This window comes from Rhinolophus sinicus, chromosome 13, assembly GCF_057876585.1.
Source record: "Rhinolophus sinicus isolate RSI-liver-muscle chromosome 13, RSI-T2T, whole genome shotgun sequence".
In the NCBI taxonomy this organism is placed as follows: domain Eukaryota; kingdom Metazoa; phylum Chordata; class Mammalia; order Chiroptera; family Rhinolophidae; genus Rhinolophus; species Rhinolophus sinicus.
Genome location: NC_142513.1, coordinates 4,193,655 through 4,216,010, shown reverse-complemented (window position 1 = coordinate 4,216,010; position 22,356 = coordinate 4,193,655). Strand labels below are relative to the sequence as shown.

General features: G+C 50.7%; 1 protein-coding gene across 5 annotated transcripts; it reads right to left on the bottom strand.

Annotated features, from left to right (window-relative positions):
- Window positions 1–1,010: 1,010 nt before the first annotated feature.
- Window positions 1,011–20,736, bottom strand: ZBP1 (Z-DNA binding protein 1). 5 transcript variants are annotated; one of them, XM_088789064.1, is made up of 10 exons: window positions 20,633–20,735; window positions 11,074–11,334; window positions 10,375–10,770; window positions 7,592–7,900; window positions 6,980–7,045; window positions 6,392–6,565; window positions 4,847–5,017; window positions 3,498–3,701; window positions 2,388–2,624; window positions 1,011–1,312 (listed from the first exon to the last, which is right to left on the bottom strand). In XM_088789064.1, exons 4-10 carry the CDS (start codon window positions 7,782–7,784, stop codon window positions 1,167–1,169), a joined length of 1,191 nt encoding a protein of 396 aa, XP_088645190.1. In that variant the 5' UTR covers window positions 7,785–7,900; window positions 10,375–10,770; window positions 11,074–11,334; window positions 20,633–20,735; the 3' UTR covers window positions 1,011–1,166. The 5 variants fall into 5 exon arrangements, with proteins under 5 accessions (XP_088645190.1, XP_088645191.1, XP_088645192.1 ...); XM_088789065.1 differs by having other exon boundaries at window positions 10,549–10,770; XM_088789066.1 differs by having other exon boundaries at window positions 10,375–10,675.
- Between the last annotated feature and the right edge of the window lie 1,620 nt (window positions 20,737–22,356).

The following is a 22,356-nucleotide window of genomic DNA, read 5'->3' as shown; positions in this document are numbered from 1 at the left end:
TCTTTTTACTGAGGCCCAGTGATGAGTCAACCCCCACTCCCACCCCCAAGGTGGACATTAGCCCTGGGGGACATGGCTCCTGGGTGTTGGATGCCCAGGCCATTATCCATGGACCAGACATAGCAAAGGATGAGAAAGGCGCACCTGAGGCAGGGGTGTGACTTTGGGCGGTCTGCAGACAGGAACCTGTGTGTGCACCCATGGAGGGTGTAAATCCTATTCCACAATGGCCTGCCTGGCTGATGGACATTTCTGAAGCAGGCTTTATGCTTGGACTTGTTTATATTAAATCAGCCCAAACATCCCTTTTGTGCTGAAGTGGGTCCCCGCTTTCTGTCATTTACAACCAGATGAGTCTTGATGAATACAGAGAGACAGACAAGTAACGAAGCAATGACAGGGCAGTGAGTCACCTCCCTCTATCCTTCCCCACCTTCCTCCTATCATGCCTCCCCAAATGGCCTCCAGTCCCCACCCCACTCCTGGGTCCTGGAAATGTCCCAGCACTCACACTTCTTGTGAGAGAACTCAGCCCCCAGCAAGCACCGAATCTGGTCTAGAATAAGCATTCCTTGCTGATTGGCCAGCAGAGGTCACCTGACTCACGGGCTGGCCAATGGCTTCAAACAGAGGTCACCTGACCCACAGCGGGTCAGTGGTTTCCACCAGGACTTGGAGGGCAGAGATTTGTTCTCTGGAGGTTCAGCTAAGAAATCCTGAGATCAAGGCTGAGGCAGGAAGGTTCTAGAAAGATCATGTGGTAAAGAGGTTAGGATGCCATGATGGGCCTTGAGGAATTCAGGTCTTGAGTGAGGAGAAGAGAGTGGGAGCCTTGATGGAAGGTGGTCCAGGAGGGAGTTGGGAATGTGGCCTGAGCCCTGCACCCGTCAGCCCACATCCTCTCACACCCCGGGGGGATGCCCCTTCAGTCTGCTCCTGGCCCCTGCAGACCCCGCCTTGGCCCAGCCCAAGTGCTGACTCACGCTGGTCACACATCATGAGGCAGGAAGTTCAACAAGGACATTTATGGGACGTGGCGGCACAGTGCAGGGGCTCTCCAGCCTCCACTGGCTCCCTCCCGACCCCCCTGAAGCAAGTCCATCCATGGACTCTTTGTTCTGCACCCCACCTCCCCCTGGGGACCCCGCATCTGGGGTTCCGTCCACTCAGGGGCTGTCTTCTGTAGCTTCCAGATCCCGGCGTTTGAGAGTCACAGCTTCCAGGTGAAAGGTGAGCATGGATATGTCAGCATCAGCGGGACTCTCGTTGTCAGGGACGTGGCCTCTGTGCTGAGCAGCTTCTGTGTGAGGACCTGGGGAAGAGATGTTGCCAAAGGAATGCATGAGCCACCTCACGTCAAATAACCAAGGCCACTGTCCCTGGCCACGGGCTTGCCAGGTGGACTGGCCTTGTGTCCCCATCTCTGAGGCACCTTCTTTTCTCCCCTGGACCATTACAGTAATTCCCTGCTTCCCCCAAGTCCGCCCTTTACTCTGTCCACAAACAGTCTTCAGTGACACTTTGAAATTCCGCTCGAAGCTCTCCTGGGGGTGCCACAGCTCACTGCTCTGGGCTTCCTGGCTCTGAGAGTTGCCGCCCTTGCTCATCGGGCCACTGCCTGTTGCTCCCCAGCATCCTACATACCCATGATGCTGAGCAAGTCACCATTGTTCCCACCTCAGGGACTCAGCCTTTGCTGTTCCCTCCACCTGCAATACCATTCCCAGATCTTTGCTGGGCAGGCTCCTTGTTCCTCTAAGGCCTTGGCTCAGATGCCACCTCCTCCCAGAGCCTTCTCTGATTGCCTGGCTATGGCAGCTTTTCCCCAACTTGCCCAGGTTCTTTTTCTTTTCTTTTTTTACAGTGGTTGTGTTTCTTTGAAAAGCTTGATTGCTTTGCTTTTTGAGTTGTCTCTGTTCCTTACTGGACTATGACCCTCATAAGAGGAAGTATTTATTTGTTTTGCTCATGGCTGTATCTCCAAGTGAGGGAGCATTTGAGGGCGAGAGTGGGACCAGTCAGTGAATAAATGAATGAACTACTTCTTCCTGATATTTGAAAAATGGAAGAAGCTTAAAGGGGTTCCAGCATTATTTCTTGGGAAGAATCAGTGGACTGGGTGACTAAGGGGGGGGGGGGACAGGTGAGAATAGAGGTGGGATATCATGTTCTAGAACCTTCCAAGGAGGGCCAGCTTCATGGGCATGTGGCCTGGTCAGACTATTCTTATCATCCTCATTTTACAGGTGGAGAAACAGGCTCAGTGATGGGTTAGGCCACTCAGGCTAGAAAAATCTGATCCCACACCCTCTAACACCCACTTTGCTATGATGTCCCACTCACTCCCAGACTCTGGGAAATGGGAGACTCAAAGGGTCCAGGCTTACCGGTATCATCTGCCGGCTCCTCAGGGTCCCCGTCGCTGTCTTCAGGCCCTGCACCTCCTCCTCCAGCTGCCCCCGTGATGACTCTCATTCTGTTGCGATTGCCAATGACAGCATCCTCCAGGAAGCAGGAACGGATGTGGACTCGTTGGGCCACACTCTCCATATCCCCCTTGGTGTGAGGTCCTGGTGCGGGCTTTGGAATTTCAAATGAAGCTTCTGAGCCAGTGGTGGCAGAGACTATGGGTCAACCAAAGAGAGATGGCGGGAAGGATGTGTGAGCAGCTGGGTGGCGGCCTGGAGTTGTACCCCTAGCCTGGCTTCTAAATCCTTCATGGCCCACTGTCCTGAACTTCCCCCCATTGGCCCCCCGCTGTGCTCAGTAGACAGCAGAGACCTTGCCTCTTGTGACACCTCTGCACACGCTGTTCACCCGCCTGAGCTGACTTTGGTTAAAATCTTGTGGTGCCCAACCTGATGCCCAGCCCAGTCCCCAACCCCTGCTGTCCTGCTCCTGCCTTTCCTACCCAAACTTCAGAAAAGACTTTTCCACACTCAGTCTCGCTTTCTCTCACTCTCCGTCCTCCTTCTGTCCCCTCAGGTCACCACCAACCCCTTGTTGCTGGACCTCACAGAGCTCCCCTGACCTCACCAGCCTTCCCTCTCTGGAAACTGCGTCCCTGGCTTTCTCCCTCTGTCTCAGGCCTCTCTGCTGTCTTTCTCCTCCAGCTTGTCTCTGGATTACCAGTGATGGGGAGAACACAACTTGGGCCCTCTGGTCCCTATCGACAATACTTAGTAGGGCACCCAGTACTTAGGTGGCTCCTGCCCTCCACCCTCCTTAGATGCCATTCCAGTCGGCCATCTCCTCTGTCTCCATTTCATCTGGCCCAGCCTCTGCAGCTCCATGCCCATTGCACAAATGAAAAAAGTGGAGGTTTCCTGAGGTGGATAGTAGGGATGGGAACCTGTTTTACACTGCGGTACAGCCTCCTGGTGGATGGAAAGGAATTTTCCATCATGCCTCTCTTCCTGTAAGACTGGCTCAAGTCCCATCTAGTGAGAAGCCAAACAGGGTGGGGTTGGGTCAGGATGGCTGCGTGATCCCATTACCTGGGCCCCTGCCAGAGGGGCTGCAGGCAGGTCCCGCGGTCGGGGTGCTATGAAGACTCATCTCATTGCCGTGTCCCAGCTGTACCCGTCTGAGCTCAGAGTTCTCCACACGGATATCCTGGGGTCCCCAGGATCCAGCCAGGGAGTCCTGAGTTGATGGATCAGTTGATGCCGGTAGAGAGAGGTTGAGGGGAGCTGTGGGGCCTGGCAGGAAACAGAGCTACATGACCTCTGACCTGACTACCCCTTCTGACACCCCCCCAACACCCACACACACAAAGTCCTGGCCGGACAGAGGAGACTGGCCTCTGGATTCTCCCTGGACACCGTCAGACAGGGAATGATTATTTCAAGCTCTGGGTGGGAGAGCAGATGGGCCCAGCAGAACAGTTAGCATAGCTCTCCCCAGGTTTTTACTGCTGGTGCCTAGGGTGTCACGGGGGCACTCAAAAACCAAACACAGCACAATCTCTGCTTCCTAGTCCTTATCAATCCTCTGAGCCCATCCGGAGAAAGTCCCCTTTGGTGTTAGGACGTCTGTAATGCCCAACACCCGATGCTTGTAGCCTTTGACACTGTTTTATTCTCTCAGCGTTTATTTTTATGGGAATCTTCCTGGTTTCCAACATAAGGTAATGCTATACAAGTTCACTTTAAAATAAATTTGAGCAGAACGAAAAAGTAAACCATATAACAACATTAATTAAATAAGCAGACATGGGTGTGGCTAAAATTGGGAAGGGGGAATACAGAGAGCAAACATTGACATAGATTCTAGGACAAAGTTCCTCATTTCACAATTGGGCGAACTGAGGTCCAAAGTGGGGAAGGCTTCTCTTGAGGTCACAGGGAGTGTTCCAACTTTTGGGCTGATGCTCCCACCCATGTCCCATAGCTGAACGGAGGGGTGGCCCTGTCCCCTCTCACCACAGTGCCTGCACAGAGTAAGCACTCATCTGCAGGACTGTATTTCATCCAAACTAGGAAACACTCCAGTTTCCAAGATGTTAAAATATGGGAGAAAACAGTGTGTCTCAGGACAAACAAAATACTACCATGACCCTTTGCGACATTCTATTGAGGGAGAGTGAATCGAACTGTTTCTCATAGGAAAGTATTGGGCGCCATTAAAAATGAGGCGAAAGGTATTGAAATGAAGGGAAAGCAGGAGAAGTTTGATCCAGGCACGAAGAAAGACTTCCTCATTCTCAGGAAGGCCACTAAGGAGGACCTTGGCGATCTCTTCAATGTCCTTGCAGGGTTGGATGCCCCCTCCCTATTCCCTGCCCCCACCTGATGAGAGCAGCTGCCCCCTAGAGGTCCCTTCTGGTGTCTCTCAGAGGACTCACCATTCTCCCCAGAAGCCATCTGGTTCAGTATGGTGTTCCTATGTCCGATCTGGATGGCTGCAGAGTTCTGAATGGAAATGTGGCTGTTTGGGGCATTCTGGCTGATCACGTTGGTGGGGTTTTGCTGGTAAATGATTGTGGTGGACCGATTGCTTCCTCCAGAAACTTCTGCTAAATAATATTCCACTCAATCCCTTTGCACCTCTTGAGGGGTCAGCGGTTCTGAATGCCAGCTGGCAGCCCCAATGTCTCCTGGGGAGCTTGAATACACGGATTCCCAGGCACCCACCCCGGGGGTGCTGAATCAGTAGGTCCTAGGTGGGACCCAGGAACCAGTATATTTTTTAACAAATGCCACAGGCATCTCCGATGAGCCTCCCGTGGACATCGTCACAGTATGTTGCCCTACCTGTATCCTCTGCCACCCAGGGAGGACCTCTGGAGCCTCCCTGCTCCCCCACCCTCTGCTTCCCTCCCTGTGAGGCAGACACAGCAGTGACCGCGGAGCTGCAGGAACCCCTCCGTTTAGCAAAGGCTGACGGTGGCTGTCCACGGACTGTTTCTGGTCACCGGATAAGCTTTGTTTGGCTCACAAGGCACTTTTAAGAATTTGGATTTGTTAGTGACCTTGAGTCTTGGACTGCTGGTCTTGTTTGGTTTTCCACGTGTCTTTTTTATTTTATCTTGGTTTATAAATTTTTCCTTGTAGAAAAAAAAGAATTTGCATTTGTCACCAGTGTTTAAAATCTGGCTGCTGTCACAAGTTATCAGAATGCAGAGACCCCTTTGGTTACCGTGAGCATGGGCCCCACGTGGGCCAGGGAGCACCGGCCTGGGGCTTCTCCGACTCACCCAAGGGGCTACATTCCCACCTTCATGGGCCCAGACTCTTGTGCCTTTGTAAGCCCCTTCATATATATATATAATTACATTTTTATGACTGCATTGGGATAAAGACAAATATAATTTAGGCTAGAGTCATTATTAGCAATTCATTATTATTGTAACATTCACTTTTTTCTTCTGATTTTAACAGAAATTAGAACATTTTCATGGACCCGTAAAAGTCCTGTGGGTTCTAGGCCTGTGTCTGCTGCACCTCACAGATAAGTCAGCCCTGGGACTCTACCCTGCGGCTATCTGAGCCCAGCCTGGCCTTCACTTCCAGCAACTTCAACACTTCAGGATGGGCAAAGTTCTTACAGAAAACTGTTAGCAAACTCAGACTGAGCCCTGCACCCAGGGCTGATACAGTTAGGAGTGGGCTACCTCCTTCCCACCCTCTCCACCTTCTGCAACTGCAGCCTGAGGCCATGCCTCCAGGAAGTCCTCCCTGATTACTTCCCCCAACAGGACCCCCCCTTCCCTTCTTGGGAACCCCTTCCAGTGACCGGTCAGCAAGACCACTGAAAATTTCTGGGAGCGTCTGACCGGTGGAACAGGCAAAGTGCTTAGCGGGGTGCCCAGCAAGGACCAAGGTTTGGGTGTTGGGGTTTCTCTTCACAAGTCTGCCTAGCCAGGTGTGGGCAGCAGGTAAGGGCTTACCTTGTTGATAAATTTTCCATGCGTTTGAATTCTGGTCATGGTCCAGAAGGTGCTTTGCCATCATGGCATACAAGTCTGGGTTGACCTCTTTTGCTGTCCTCAATCCCAGGAACTTGGCAATGATCAGGGCCTTACAGGGCCCTCTTGCTTCCAGAAACCTATAGATCTTTTCCTCTGGGAGGCAGGATGGCAAGGGATTAAGGAGGACCCCTGGAGTTTGAATCTGCTCCACTGCTCACTAGCTGGGCGACCCTGGGCTGGGCCGGCCCCTCTGTGCCCAGTTCCCTCACACACAGGTTGTCCTGAGGACCAGGGATGGAGCGATGGACATCAAGTGCTCTGAGCCGTGCCTGGCACACAGTAGGTGCACAGTGAATGTCAGCTATAGAGCAGAGAAATGAATTCTCGGCATGTAGCCTCTTCAGGGCAGAGAACTGAGTCTTGCCTCTGAAAACTTTGTGGGAGCCTCTCAGTGTGGGGGGCAAGGCCCCTGAACCCTCGTAGCACGTCCAGTGGCCAAGGAGGGTTTGAGGGTGAGAGGGAGTGGGGCCCCTGTCCCAGGAGCTGAAAAGAAACCAGGTTGCTTACGCTGTTCACTGAGCTGAGAGCCAGGTCTCTCTGAGATTGCAACTGCTCCTTGCTGGGGTCTCTCTGCTGCAGAACAAAAGGATGGGTTAGGGGCAGAGGAAAAGGACGGGACAGTGACTCTACAGACCAAGCTGGACCGCTCCATAGTGGGTCCCCGAGCACCGGCCTTCCAAGCTCAGATTCTAGAGTTGAACCGACCTGGCTTCAAATCCTGTCCTGCCACGTTCCAGCCGTGTGGCTTCCCTGCTACCAACACCTCTCTGAGAAAAGGGGACGACTACCATCTAACACCATCTAATACCATCTAGGGGAACCCTGGGCACCGCACCGGCCCAGTGTAAGTACCTGATAAAGGTCGGTGCTTCTGGTCTGTGGGCCACAGAACTAGAACAGAGGATCTAATGCGATGTCAAGGGTTCTGTTATTACCATCATTACTGTTAGCATCATCACTATTTTCTGTTGTTATTAATGTTTTGCGGAGCACCGACTATGTGATGGCACTAGGCTGAGCGCTTTGCATCTAATCCTCTCGCAACTCTATGAAGCAGCCTTAGTGTTATCTCCATTGGCCAGAAAAGGAAATCAAGGCAGGGTAGGGGACATCACGCACCCATGAAGGACAGCGACTGTGTTCGCACGCAGGCCCACATCCGAGCTTGTCCAGTGCCAGAACCGCTCCCCCAGGATGGCAGGTTACCCTGGCTGGGCTGGGCCACTTCTGCGGGAACCACTTCTCCAGTCCCACCATCGCCCAAGCACCACATTGTGGGGCCTACGCGGGCCACTTGCGACTCTTTCTTCATCCGGTAAAGGACTTGGTTGAGTTTCTTCTTGGGCACTTGGCATGTCTTTAACAGCTGGGAAATCTCTACGGGGGAGCCAGCATCCCTCAGCACCCGCAGGATGCTTTGCTCAAGGTCTAGGAGAGGCGAGAGGGGCAGAGCGAGAACTGAGGGCCCCACAGTGGAGCTGGGGCTGGAGTCTCAGCAGGCAGGGGAAGCCCCGTGAGAGGGATCCAGGCAGAGGCCTAAGCAGGCATCTGCCAACACCACCCTCGTTCAGTGAGGGGCACATGGGCTGGTCAGAAATGACTTTGACCGGACAGACTTGTGGCCAGACAAGGTGCCCAGGCCTTCCGCGGGTCCTCTGCCCCCTGTGAGCAATCCGTGGAGGGCAGGTGGACCGCTCAGCTCTCAGGTGTCCTCAGAGGAGAGGGAAGTGGAGGGAGCAAGATGAGGAGAGTGAGGGTAGGAGAGCAGGAGGGAGGGGAGAGAGGGCAGGGCAGTGAGGCAGAGTGCCTGCCTGGGAGGCATGCCTCTGTGCCCGGATCCCTGCCTCCGTCTCCCTGCAGAATCCTCCCGGGCTCACCATCCTCATATGGGTGGTGTCACATTCATCCAAGCCAGAAACCTCGCGACATTCAGAAACGGATCTCTCTCTCTCTCTCTCTCTCTCTCTCTCTCTCTCTCTCTCTCTCTCTCTCTCTCCCCCCTCTCTCTGCCCCCCTCTCTTTCTCTCTCTCTCTTTCTCTCTCTCTCTCTTCTCTCTCTCCTCCCTCCCTCTCTCCCTCCCTCCCTCCCTCTCTCTCATGCCAAATCACAGAGTCCTGGAAATACTGTTTCCGGCTCTCTCGAATCCCTTCTTCTCTTCTCTGCTTCCACCTCTCTATTCTGTGTCATCATCTCTACAGTGACAGCAAGTCCACCAACTCCAATCAGGTTCCCTCCAGTCCGCCCTCGACTTGGCAGCGAGAACTGGCTCTGCTGACCACTCCGCCTCGTCTTTACTGCCCCCTCAACTTCCTTCCAAGTGCCAACCCATCCGGGCTCTTTTCAGCCCCACTCACCCCTGGGCCTTTTCCCATGCTGTTCCCTGTCAGGAATACACTTCCCCACCCCTCCACCTGTCTGACATCTATTCAACCTGCAGGTCTCACTCAGACCCCATCTCCTTTGGGAAGCTGTCCTGGATGCCCTGACCGGGTGGGGTATTGTATGTGTGTGTGTCCCCTGCAGAATAGCCCAAGAAGCTCCCGTCACAATTCCCTGGTTTACTGTTGTACCTTTGGTGTCTAGCGCAGTGCTGGGCACACAGTAGATGCTCAGGAAATGGCACGGGAATGAATGAATGAGTGAGTGAATGAGTGAGTGGATTCGTCCACTACTGGGACAGACGTCGGCCCAGGTGACCCATGGCATGTCTGTGTTTTCCCACCTGAGACGAATGACCCTAAGCAGGATCCCTCGAGACTCCAGGAGGAACTCTCCAAGGGCCCCTGCTCCTCCTGGGCAGGACCCCACAAACCCGGGACAGTTGCTCTGCGGGGAGAGGACAGGATCCTATAGACGCGGGCCAGCAGCGGGCCAGCAGCGCCTGGGGAGCGGGACAGAGCAGCTGTGCGTGGCAGCCCAGCCTGTCACCAGGAAGTGTCTGCCCCCAAGAACCCCAAGGGTAATGCAAAGCAGGGCCCTTCTTGGGTGGATCTGGGTTGCCTTCCAGGGCGGTGGCCATATCCGAGCCTTTGCTTTCTGGGGTTTTCTGGGGGGAGGGGCAACGCAGTTGCTGGCTCTCCAGCTGGGCGCTGTGGCTTCCCTTTGTGGTCAGAACGTGTTTGTCCTCGCTGCGCGTAGGTGGGGTGCACTGAGAACACCTGAGGAGCCGAGCCCTTCACCCACCACATTCTGCCCCAAGCAGCCACCCCAGCCACGAGAAAGCCTCGTCCAACCCACTACACATCCGGCTTTGCCTCAACTTGAAAAGTTTTGATTTTTTTTTTTTTTTGAGAGTTTTGATTCTTGAAAAGCCTGCCAGGATGAGCCCCCTCCTTGCCCGCCTCCACCTTCCTGCTGGCAAAGGAGGAGCGGGGTCGGACATGTGTATGAAGGCCATCCCCCAAGGGCGGGGTCCTCCCACAAACGGGAAGTTGTGAAATGGAAGAAGTATAAGCGACAAGTTGGTCAGGAGAGGAAAACCCACTGGGGAAGAAGGAAAATTGAGTTCCTAAGCGCCACTGACCAGTCCCCGTGTGTCCGTCCCCCACGGGGAAGTAGGACAGGAACCTGAACCATACCCTGCCAGCACCCCTCCCAGCACCCCTCCTTTCCTCATTCTTGTTCTCTGATGGCTGGTTTCCTGGGTTTGAGCCCCAGCTCTGCCACCTACTAGGTGTGTGAACTCTCTATGCCTCAGTTTCTCCATCTGTGAGGTGGGGATAATAGCAACTCCTTCAAAACTTGTGGTGAGGATTAAATGAGCTAATGATAACCCACCCCCACCTCCAGCCCCCACCACCCTCAGCCCACAGCCCATAAGCCCCTAGTGGTGGCCGGAGAATGCAGCAATGGTTCACCGCCCGGCTGAGCACCCTCGCTGGTACCCTCCTGGGAGTGTTACCTGAGGAAGAACGCAACGGGGGAGTGTGCACTTCTAATCAAAGCTGCTTCTGCTCTTTCTCGAAATGAGTGGGAAGCCAGGTGCTCAGCCCCGGCACCAGCCTGATGCTCTAAGTCCTTTCACCCCACAGGGCCTTGGTGATCTCGTGGGAAAGGGAAACACCTTTGTACTTACCGCCGAGGTTATTGCACAATGCATGGCAAGTGTGTTGCTATCATTGCTGCCATCTGGGACAAGCGAAGGAGCCGGAGAGAGAAGTGCCAGTCTGTAACGCGGGGTGTCATGCAGGTCTCTGCTCCCGCTCCCCACATAAGAACGCAGGATGTGGTGAGGCCAAAAAGAAACACCCACGGAGCCATAGGTAGGGGAGTCATACTACTATAGTCTCGCTGGCGGCTGGGTTGGAGACACACGAAGCAGGAGCCACACTGTTCGCAACCCTCACTGCACCGCTTGCAGGCTCAGCCACCATCTTCTTGCTAGCCCCCATTTTTTCTGCTAGTGTAGCCACAGCAGTTATATTAGTGGCCAATGGCTCACTGGTTACAGCTGACAGCCATGCAATCACAGTTGATGGCCATTTACTACCTAAGCCAGCACCTTTCTATGTGAGGCCGGGAGCCTGGAAACTGCACTCCTGGCTCTGTCCCCACACAGTCCCACCCAGATTCCCACTGTTCCTTAGAAAGAAGAAAGTACCTGTCTCACTTGGGTCCGCAGGGGCCTCAGCCATGCTGACAGCAATTGCTGGAAGCCCCGGGTGGCTTGGCAGGGGAACTGGGGGACAGCTGTAGGCTCCTGCACTGTGGCCTTGAGAGGGTGAGCCAGGTTGCGGCTGGGTGTCCTCGTCTGGTGAAGCCCGGTGCTTCTGGCCGCTGTGAAGGGAGGCCAGCTCCAACCAGGCAGGTGTCAGCTCTTCATTTCACGGAAACAGAAGCCTAGCCTGCCCACATTTGTCAGCTTTGTGGAGGAAAAGAAAATGAAACAGGGGTGAGTGGTTTTGAAAGAAACAAAACCGAAAGCAGTATTGATGAGCAAGAGGAAGCCTGTGACTAGACTTTCGTGGGTGAGATGAGCTTGGCAAGACAAGAGCATCCCCTGGGGCCGGGGGCTTCCCCGAACTTCCGGGTGCCCATGTGTCGTGCAGGGCGGCCTGCGGGGTCTCTGGTCCCGCTCCCCACAAGAACACAGGATAAGGTGAGACCAAAAAGGAACATCCACGGAGCCATAGATAGCTGGGGTAGAGATACAGGAAGCAGGAACCACACTGTTCACAACCCTCACTGTGCCGCTTGCAGGCTCAGCCACCATCTTCTTGCTAGCCCCCATTTTTTCTGCTAGCGTAGCCATGGGAGTTATATTAGTAGCCAATGGCTCACTGGTTACAGCTGACGGCCAACTAGCCACAGCCGATGGCCATCCAATCACAGTTGATGGCCATTTACTACCTGAGCCAGCACTTTTCTATGTGAGGCCGAGAGCCTGGAAACTGCTCTCTGGGGCTCTGTCCCCACACCATTGATGCCCACCCTGACCCCCCCAACACACAGGCCAAGATTCCTGGGTGGGTGCCCTGAGATTGTGTATCAAAATGACAGCTGTCCTTAATGAGCACCTACTGTGTCCTTCCCAATCTCATGCGCCCTTCTGGCTCACCTACCAAGTAAGGACTAGTACTGGCCTCTTTTCTCAGAGGGGAAACCGAGGCTCAGATTGGTGAGGTACTTGTCCAAGGCCACAGAGATTCTTGGGTTCTAACCCAGCTCCCCAACCTTTTACTGGCTGTGTGACCTTGGGTGAGTTATTTAACCTCTCTGTGCCCCCTTTTACTCATCTGTAAAACTAATAAAAGCAGCTATGTGAGTGAGGAGGTCGTCGTGAGGACTAAGGGGTTAATCCAGCTGAGAAGTCAGAGCCACCAGTGCCATCTACAGTCATAAGCACAGTTGGGCACCCACATGTTTCTGGAAAAAGGACCCATTGCTTTCATAAATTTTCAAAGGGCCCGTGACCCTCAAGCAGTTCAGGGCCACTATTCTTTCAGGTAATAGAAGGGGAAACAGGCCTCCAGAGGAGAAGGCTTTGTGTGAGGTGGCCAAGCGGGTCAAGAACTCAGCTTCGGAAGTCCCTGGGCTCAGAGTCCCAGTGCAGGAGTCGAAGCGGGCTCGTGGATTTCCGCGTTCCCTCCGGGGACCGTGGCTCAGCATTTCTGCAAAGGGAGGGGCTAGGAACAGCGATAGCAGCCAGGAAATAAAGGGGTGCTGGACGCTCGTCTCCAAGCTGCCTTTGCTAAGCAAGCAGGGAAAGTCCTGATACCCAGTCCACAGCCCGACCAGTTAAATCTGAATCTCTGGGGGCGGGGCCGAGAGGTTCAGGTGATGTTATCAGCCAGGCGGAGTGAGGCTGGGGAAGTGTTGGTCAACACAATAAAAACAGGAAACCACAATAATGCTTTTGTATCTGTCTTATGTAAAACCGAAGAAACGTGTATCTCCGTATGAACTGACAATAGTAATTTTAAATGCGAGGTAGTCGCGGGTGTTGAGGAAGACTGTGGAGCCGCCCGTCCTTGGGGAGGGGGCTCCGGCTGAGCCCCCCGGTGGACGTTGGCAGGCGCCGTGCTCGGACTGGCCAGCAGGTGGCGCCCACTCACCCCGGCCCACCTGTGCCTGGTCCCTCTCCGCCTGAGGAGGGTCCTCCCACCTACCACCCTCCCCGCCCCCGGGAAACCCGGACTCCGTCTGGCCCGACACCCGGCTTCTCCCCCTTTCTCCCTGGCCGCTCCTGCTCAGGCTTCTTGCCTCGTTCCCTGCGTGTGGAAGGTGCCTGGCCTGGTGGCTTGCAGGTCAGCCTGAGGGACTCAAGCTTGATCCTGAGGGTCAGTTTGGTTTCTGAAAGTACCACTTGTGCTTCAGCGGCGAAGGCTGGCACCCTCTTGAGCATCTGGGCAGTGTTTGGAGGGCCCCTTCCTGTCCCCAGTGTCTCTCTGTCCTATCCTGAAACCGCGCAGAGCACTGGCGGTCTGAGTGGTCCTTAGGGACGCGCAGCAGGAACCACTGTGCTGGAAAGGCCAGGGACCCGGGAGGTGCCACCTGGACAAAGATTCTGCCTCGCCGTCTTCTCCAGGGCAGGTCTGGTCTGAGCTGCCGCCTGCTCCTCCCTAGCTGTGGGTCACTACCTCTCTGAGCCTCAGTTTCTTCTTTCTCTATAAAACTGAGATGGCAAATAAGAAAAAGCATATCTGTATGACACTTAGTTGGTGCTCACAAAATTTGCATAAGTTAGAAAGTGTGACACAGCTCTACAATACAACTTTAGGCCCTAGGCAAAAAAAAAAATAAAAATAAAAATAAAAAAATAAAGAGGGAGAGAAAAAATACAATTTAATGTGGATGGGTTGCCCCTCCTGGAACATTCCACAGCTGTCTGGAATTCATGGAAGCCATGAACCTGCTGGGAGCGTCTCACCAACACTGGGTGGGACCCTCGCTTTTAAAGATTTAGATTATCTTGTGTTTCTTTTCTCAATTTAAGAGATTTTCAAGGTAATTTTGACTATAAGCATTGTTTTTAACCTAAATATCAGTGGCTTAAACAGTCCAGATGCTTCTTTCTTTCTCCTCTAACAGCCTGGTAGGTGGTCCAGGTTTGGCGTGGCCACCACGGGATTGAGACCCAGGCCCTTCTATTTTGTTGCTCTGCCATTTATGGCCTTCACTCCCAGGTTGGCCTTATGCTCTAGAATGGCTGCTCAGGCTCCAGCCATCACATCTGCATTCCTTCCAGCAGGAGGGAGGAAAAGGGAAAAGGACAGGTATCTCCCCTTTAAGAATAGTTGCAAGTTGCACACACATTCCATTAGTTTCATGTCCTGGCAAGGGAGGCTGGGGAAGATGGTCGTTATTCTGGATCACAAGGCACCCAGCTAAAATTGGTGGCTTATTACTTAAAAAATAGGGGACAACAGATATTGGAGGAGACCTGGCTGTCCCTGCCATTGCAAGGCTCTGTTGTTCCCCCCAGAGACAGTGAGGACATCTTTGTACCTTTAGGTATAGTCGTTCACTGGGGCCTATGTATTGAGCAGGTCGGAGGCTGAGTTCAGAAGCACTTTCCAGGCTCTCAGAGCCTGCTGTCCAGTGTGGAAGCAAAAGGGGCGAGGAAGGGAGGCGAGATGCTGGTGCCTCTTACTCCATTTGGGAAGGAGCTCAAAGGCCACAGAGGTTCCAAGATGGCATCCCTGTTTGCTGGAGCCCAAATCTCTTTTTGCTTTGGAATGCACTCTCCGTTTTCATAGCTTGTGTTTTTCTGGAAACCATTAGAAGTCTCCGCCCAAACCGGATGATAATTGCACATTACTGATCTTGAGTCTTTAAATTTCTCTCCCTCTCTTTTAAAAGAGAGATGTTTTTACTGCACATTGTATTGGCAAACCGCAGTCTCCTTTCTCCCAGGCAGCCTGGATGTTGTTTTTGACATTTCCTCTGTGAATTCACCTCAGGGGTGGGAGTGGAAAGGTCAGAAGGCACCAAATGTGGATAATAACAAGTCTTTGGTCAGGGGCAAAGGGCAAAGAACCAGAGGTGGCCAGAGAGGGACAGGGACAAGGTTGCAAGAGCCATTGGCAGAGGGAGTGAAACAGTCCAAGCGAAGCTGCTGCGTGGAAGGCAGCAGACTCCGTGGCAGCCCCAGCGGGGCCTGCCCTGGCTCTGTTCACCACCTGCAAGGCAGAACTCGGCGGGCCTCCATGGGTCACCCGTGTCCACTAGAGTCAGACAGACCTAGGGCTCTGGTCCTGGCACCCCACCTTTAAGCTCTGTGTCTGGAACAAGTCCCTACTCTTTCTGAGCCTCAGTGTCTCCCTCTGAAAAGCTTCTTCCTCATAACAGAACCTACCTCATGGGGTTGTTGCAAAGGTTGGAAGACATCAGGTACCAAAGGTGCTAGCAGAGCACTGAGCACGTAGTACGTGTGCAATAAACAGGAACTAGTCTTATCAGCACTATGTGGTCTCCAGCTGTGCCTCTCCGAGGTGACAGAGCAGTCCCACTTATTCATCTGGTCATTATTCACCAAATAATGCTTTGTGCCTTCTTTATCTCAGGGCGCATGCTGGGGTCCGTGGACGGCGGGGGGGGGGGAGCAGGGGAACAGCCCCCTCCCTGGTTCCTGGCTCCCCTTCCACTCTGGCTTCAGAAGAGGCCACACTGCCCAATCCAGGGATTGGCAGGTGACTTAGGCTGAGTCCCGGATCCACTACCACTCCCTGTAGCTCTGGCCAGTAAAGGAGACCTGGGTGGGTGGAAGATGAGTTGGGGAGATGGACAGGGGCCAGAAATTTTCCCCAGGAGCAAAGGAAGGGCCCCTGGAGGACTTTCACCCACGGAGAGATGGGGATTTGGAAAGATGGCCCTGTGTGCTGAGGAACAGGTGGCAGGAGATGGTCCTCAAGGGGAGAGGGGACGTGGCCAGCCCTGGGCAGTTCTCACACTCTTCCTCCCCCACCAACTCTTTTTGGAAAGCCCTTCTCCACATCCCGACAAATATATTGAAATCAATTCACAGCTAACTTTTATTTTTATAATCAAATGATTTTTTGATAATTTTGTTTGCTGAATTATTTACCTACAAGAAATTCATTTAATTACAATTGACCAAACATTCTCCACTGAGTGTCCAGGATTCTTGGGAATTCTTGCAAAGTGGGACCATTTCACCTATAAATTTGTTTCAAATATAATTAAGTGTAATGAAATTTTTATGATGACTAAACAGAACAGTTAATGAACTTGACATAATATTAGGTTTTTAGACTTTTAATTAAACATTCATTGATTCTGATTTTGCAATGCTTTTTTTCCCCCCTATATGTAGGAACTCAAATATTTTCAAAGGCATCTGGAAGCCTAAGGTGCTAAGACTTCTATGCCCAGAACGTAAAATGAGGAAATGAGGATACACACCTCATAAGACACAGGAGCCCCTCAGGTTGTGGCCGGGAGTAAGTATGGGTGGGTGTTTCAGAGCTTGGGGTAGGGGTTGGGGCAAGAGCAAAACACTTTTACATTTTAACTTGTTACTTCTTTTCATTTTAAATGGGTTCCCTACTCTAAAATTCAAAGCAAGGATGTTTCCTGACGGACGTAGTGACTGAACAGCAATGGACATTTATTTAGAGCTTGCTATGAACCCTCTTTCCTGAGTTTTCCATTATTTCATAGACTCATTCAGACAATCTTATAAGATAGGAAAGTAATATTGAATCTGCGTTTAATAGGCAAGAAGCTGGCGTTCAGAGAGGTTACTAAGTAAACTGGTCAAGATGCGGAGCTAGTGAGTGGAAGAGAGAGGTTCCCACCCAGGCTCTCAGGCTCCAGACTCTACGCTCTTAGCACGTATCTCCATTGCCATGAGCAGGTGTGTTGCCATGTCTACAGGATAAGAAGCAGTACTTTCTCTGCTGGACGATGCTGGGCTATCGCGTATGAATTTTCAGGACTATCTGGGTAAACGTGGGTGTTGAGTTGTTTTCTAAGGTTTCTTGGATTGCGTGTACCTGTCTTAGTCAGTTCAGCTGCTGTCACAAATCAACACAGACCAAGTGGCTTAAACAACAAACATTTCTTCTCACAGTTCTGGAGACAGGAGGAGGTCCAAGGTCAAAGTGCCATTTTGTGACAGGAGGTCCAAGGTCAAGGTGCCATTTTGTGACAGCCTGCTTCGTGACCCCCACTGTACAGTTTGTTGCTATCTGAGGCTGTGTGCCCCAGAAGCACACCCGAGGCAGTCATTTGCGTTCAAGTAGTTTATTTGAGACGTGAGGGCAGGAAACACTGGAGGGCCATGGGGAAGTAGGCCAAGGGAAGGGTGGAGACTAGTGAAGGGTAGGCCATCAAACAGGTGACTTCAGTGGGCAACTGGGGCTCAGTGCCTCGGGGAGTGCTGGGACCGCTGGGAGCATGTGGAGTATTATTTCAGGGTCCCTCACCAAGGACAAGGGAGCTGGGGTGTTTATCCCCCACTCCCATCACTGGAGCAGCCTACTTACTGCCAGGGGCATCAATTTCCAACACTTCTAGCCTGCTGCATGCTGAGCAGAGAAGCTTCCAGAAGCCAGAGACAGCCTCAGGTAGCGGGACACAGGTGCTTCCAGCTGGAGGTTAGACCCAGGTAGACAGACATGGAAAGGGCCAAGGGGATATGGGTGGGATGCCCACGGCATTTGTGACAGTTCTGCACGAGTTACTCTTCTTGGAAACTGAGGCCCTGAAAGGTTCACTAGCTGGAAAGAGACAGGGTGGTGAGGGATTCCAATCTCATCAAGTGACTGCAAAGCCAACCCCAGACCTCACATTTTGTGGCTTCCCCTGCATCTGCCACACCTATAAAGAGAAGGCAGGAGTCTAACTTCATGAATTTCAAAAGTCTGTTTTTGAACTTTATCAAGTTAGATGCTTTTGAGGACAAATTTATTTTGAGCTCAATAATAGACTTTTAATAAACTGAACATCATGATTTCAGCCCTCTGCTTTCAGGGTTATCAGTCATGGCAAGAAGGGGGTGCAAAGAGGAAGGAAGGGGAGATGGGGGGAAGGGATGTGTGGGAGGGGCTGAGGCAAAGAGTCCCAGCACGCATGCACACACGCACATCTGCACATGGGCACACACATTTACATGGATGGTATTTGTTGTAAAAATGTATTTGCACATTTAAACCCATCATTTGTTCCAAACTATCTGATTGTGACGCTTTTATAATATTTTGTTATATTTTTAGAAACAGTTCTTTTACTTCGAGACAACTAACTGTACAAAGTGTTAAAGAAAATGCGATGCTGATTTGGCACAGACTTCCTGTGTGTTCTGTCTCCCTCGTTGGCTCACACTTTCCTCCTCACTCTGAACGTTCCATCTATGCCTGCGACAGGAAGCCAGACACACATGCTGAAATAATTTCAACAAATATCAACTCAAAACCAAATTGAAGTAGTCAAAAGCATGGCGCTGGTTCAGGTACTTCTGCCTTCCCCTCTTGGTGCAAAGGAGAAGGCATGGTCTGTACCCCGCAAGAGTGTTGCAGTGTTTATAAAAAGCTTTCTTTTTTCACTAGTAATGCATTTACCTGTCCACTGTAATGGCATCTGCTCTCATTAGCTACCTAGCACCTAACCCCTTTTTTTCTGTTAAAATCACCTCTCTTCTTCCTCAATCCAGGGGCATGAGGGTGGGTAGCTGATTCCACCTCCAGGTCCAGGGCAGGGCATGTGACCCAAACGTGGCCAATCAGAGCACTTTTTTCTTGTGGCTGCAGTGATTGGTTCCGGGATGGGCACATAACCTAAGCCAGGCCAAGGAGATTCAATTCTGGGACTTTGGGTGGAAGAATCGGGAACTCCTTTCTTCCCTCTTGATTTAGAGCTGTCAGGAAATGAAACTGGAGAGAACATGGTACCAGGAAAGAGGAAACTGTAGACAGATGAGCAGATTGATAGTAGAGACAGACAGCGTCCTAACAGGTGTGCACATCTGGACTGGGTGGTGTGGGTGTAGCTCAGCTCTAGCCTGTTGTTTTTCAGTTACAAGAGTCAACAATTTAGACCTAATAAACAAGTTCAGCAGGGTTGTAGGATACAATATTACTACATATAATGAAAATCAACTGTATTCTCATAGACCAGCAATGAAATATTCGGAAGCAAAATTTAGAAAACAATGTCATTTACAAAAGAATCAAGAAGAACAAATTACTTAGGAATAAATTTAACAAAAAAAAGGTGTAAGCCTTATATACTGAAAACAACAGAACATCACTGAAAGGAAATTAAATGTAAATAAATGGAAAGGCCTCCTGTGTTCATGGATTGGAACACTTAACACTGTGAAGACAGCAATATTCCCCAAATCAATCTACAGATTTAGTGTAATACTTATTGAAATCCCAGCTGGCTGTTTTGCCGAAATTGAAAAGCTGATCATCAAATTCATATGAGTTCCAGAATGTGCAAAACAATCTTGAAATACAGTAACAAAATGAGGATAGATACTTCTTAAAACTTATGACAAACTTACAGTAACAAGGGCTGTGCAGTACAGACACACAAGGATAGACGTATAGATGAGTGAAATGGAATTGAGAGTCCAGAAACAAACCAATACTTTATGGTAAATTGGTTTTTGACAAGGATGCCAAGACAATGTAAGGGGGGAAAGAATAGTCTTTTCAACCAGTGAGACAACGAAAACTGGATAGCCACATGAAAAAGAATGGATTTGAATCCTTACCTTTTACCAAATACAAAAATTAACTCAAAATAGATTGAAGACCTCAATAGAAGAGTTAAACTTATAAAACTCTTAGAAGAAACAGGTGTAAATCTGTATAGCCTTGTATTTGGCTAATGCTTTCTTAAATATGGCACCAAAACAAACAAACAAACAAACAAAATCAAACAACCAAAGAAAAAAATAAACTGGAATTCATGAAAATTAAACACTTTTGTGCTTCAAAAAACACTATCAAGAAAATGAAAAGACAACACCAAAAAATGGGAGAAAATTTCCACAAACTGTATGTCTAACAGGGACCTAGTATCCAGAATACATAAGTAAATATTGCAACTCAATAATAAAAAGACAAATCACCCAAATAAGAAATTGGTAAAGGATTGGAATAGACATTTCTCCAAAGAGGAGATGCACGTGTTCAATAAGCGAGTGAAACCCTGTTCCCCATCAATAGTCATTAGGGAAAGGCAAATCAAACCAAAACGAGAAACTCTCACACCCACTAAGATGGCCCTAATAATAATAATTTTTCAAAAGGGAAATAGGAAATGTTGGTGAAGATATGCGGAAATCGGGGCCTTCATACAATGCTCCTAGAATGTAAAGTGGTGCAGCTGATAAGGAAAACACTTTGACAGTTCCTCCAAAAGTTAAAATTACCATGTGACCCAGCCAATTCATTCCTCTCTGAGGTTTATAGCCAAGAGAAATGAAAACATGTGTCCACACACAAACTTGCACATGAATATTCATGGCAGTATTAGTCATAATAGACAAAAAGTGGAAACTACCTAAATGTCCACCAACGGATGGCTGGATAAACAAATGTGGTATATCCACACAATAGGAAGTTACTCGACCTGAAAGAATGTATCGCTACAACTTGAATGAACCTTAAAAAACATTCTGCAAAGTACAAGAAACCAGACACATAATACAAGGAAAACGTTGCATATTGCATGACTCCACTTACATGAAATGTTCAAAGTAGGCGAATCCAAAGAGACAGGAAGTAGATTAGTGGCTGCTGGGAGGTGGGGAGGAGGCAATGAGGGTGTGACTACTAACAGGAGTGAGTTTCATTGGGTATGATGAAAGTGTTTTTGAATTAGATAGTGGTGATGATTGCACAACTTTGTGACTAGACTAAAAACCATTGAACTGTACGTTTAAAAAGGTGAATTTTATGGTAAATGAATTTCATCTCATTTTTTAAAAATTAAAGAGAGGAGAGAGAGACAGACAGACAGGGAATTTCTGTCTTCAGTTCTGACATGCAAATAGACTGGAAATCATCACTCTTATCCTTACAAGAAGAAAAAGGTGAACAAATTAAAGATAAACTTTTCTTTCCCACCAGAGAACTGAGACTGCAGGACAAACCTCCACCCTGAAAGCTGCAGAGACAACTGAATCCAGACGGTCACAGCTGAGCTGTGTCCCAGGAGCCGGCGTGCTGCTGGCACACAGTGGGTGTATGATACCCGCTTATCAAATTGGCTGTACGGGGAAACGATGGCCCTTCTCCTAGTCAAGTCATGATGTGATGCTTCTAATCACTGGACTTCCCTGTGCCCCACCCCTTCTCAGGCCACGCCCACCACCCTTCCTGGCTGTTGTGCAGGGTTTAAGTGTCTCAACCTCCCCTCCAGTGCATCCCTTTGCCGTGCTGGGCAGGAGCCCGGAGGGGTCCTCTCATGACCCTTGCTCATGCTGGGGCCTCGTTCACCCTCTCCCCTTCTTTTCTTCCTAACATCTCTAAGCTCAAAATCCAGCCTTCAAAAGCCTTCCTCTCACTCCTAACAGCCCACTCTTGCCCTCACCATATTTTGTGCTGTGGTGCCAGGGCAGTTCTTTGAGGTCGAGGGTTGAGTCTGACGACCTGCCACCCCCAGCAGCCATCCCAGCGCCCAGACAGCCACCTTCAGTCAAGTGTGCTTGGCACCGAGTAGATGCTCAGTAAATATTAGCCATTCTGATTTCAGTCATTACTCGGGACTGATACAGTTATATCTGCTTCAGCTGTACTCAAAGGGGGTGGGGGGAGGTCTCCTTTCTATTAGAACCCAAGACTCTCCTGCCCTGACTACCTGGGGGAGGTGTGCTCTGCCCAGGACCTGTAAACTGCGCCAGAAGCTTCCAAGGACATTTGATTATATGAAAACCCTCCCTGGGAGCAGTTAACATTTGCATGTGTCAGGCACCCTTTTGAGGACTTACAGACATTATCTAATCAGACACCAGGTGCAACCACGTCACAGGCACCACCATCAACCCATTCTACAGATGAGGTGACTGAGGGTCAGTCAGGGAACAACTGCTAGTAAGAGGTACTCGGACTCCAGAGCCAGGCTGGGCCATAGCACCACAGTGCCTGCCCTGCCCTCACCACTGAAGAGAAATGAACTTTCTAGATTTCTCCCCAATTCTTTGTAATCTCTGAGGTTTTTCTGCACCAGAGAGGGAACAGATGTGCTCAGTTCTGCCCTGATCCAGTGTGAGGTTTGTAAGCCTCTGTGATCCAGGAGCTCATCCCTGTGGGTTAGTGACTCTGTTTGGGCTGATTTTTTTAAAAAGTCTTTATCAGACATTAAAAATGTTCAGGAGAAATAAATGTGTTCCTGTCGTGGGTGCCCCACTCAGACCCTCTGGGTTCTGTGCTCCACTCCTACCCTGTCCTCTTCCCAGCTCCGAGCT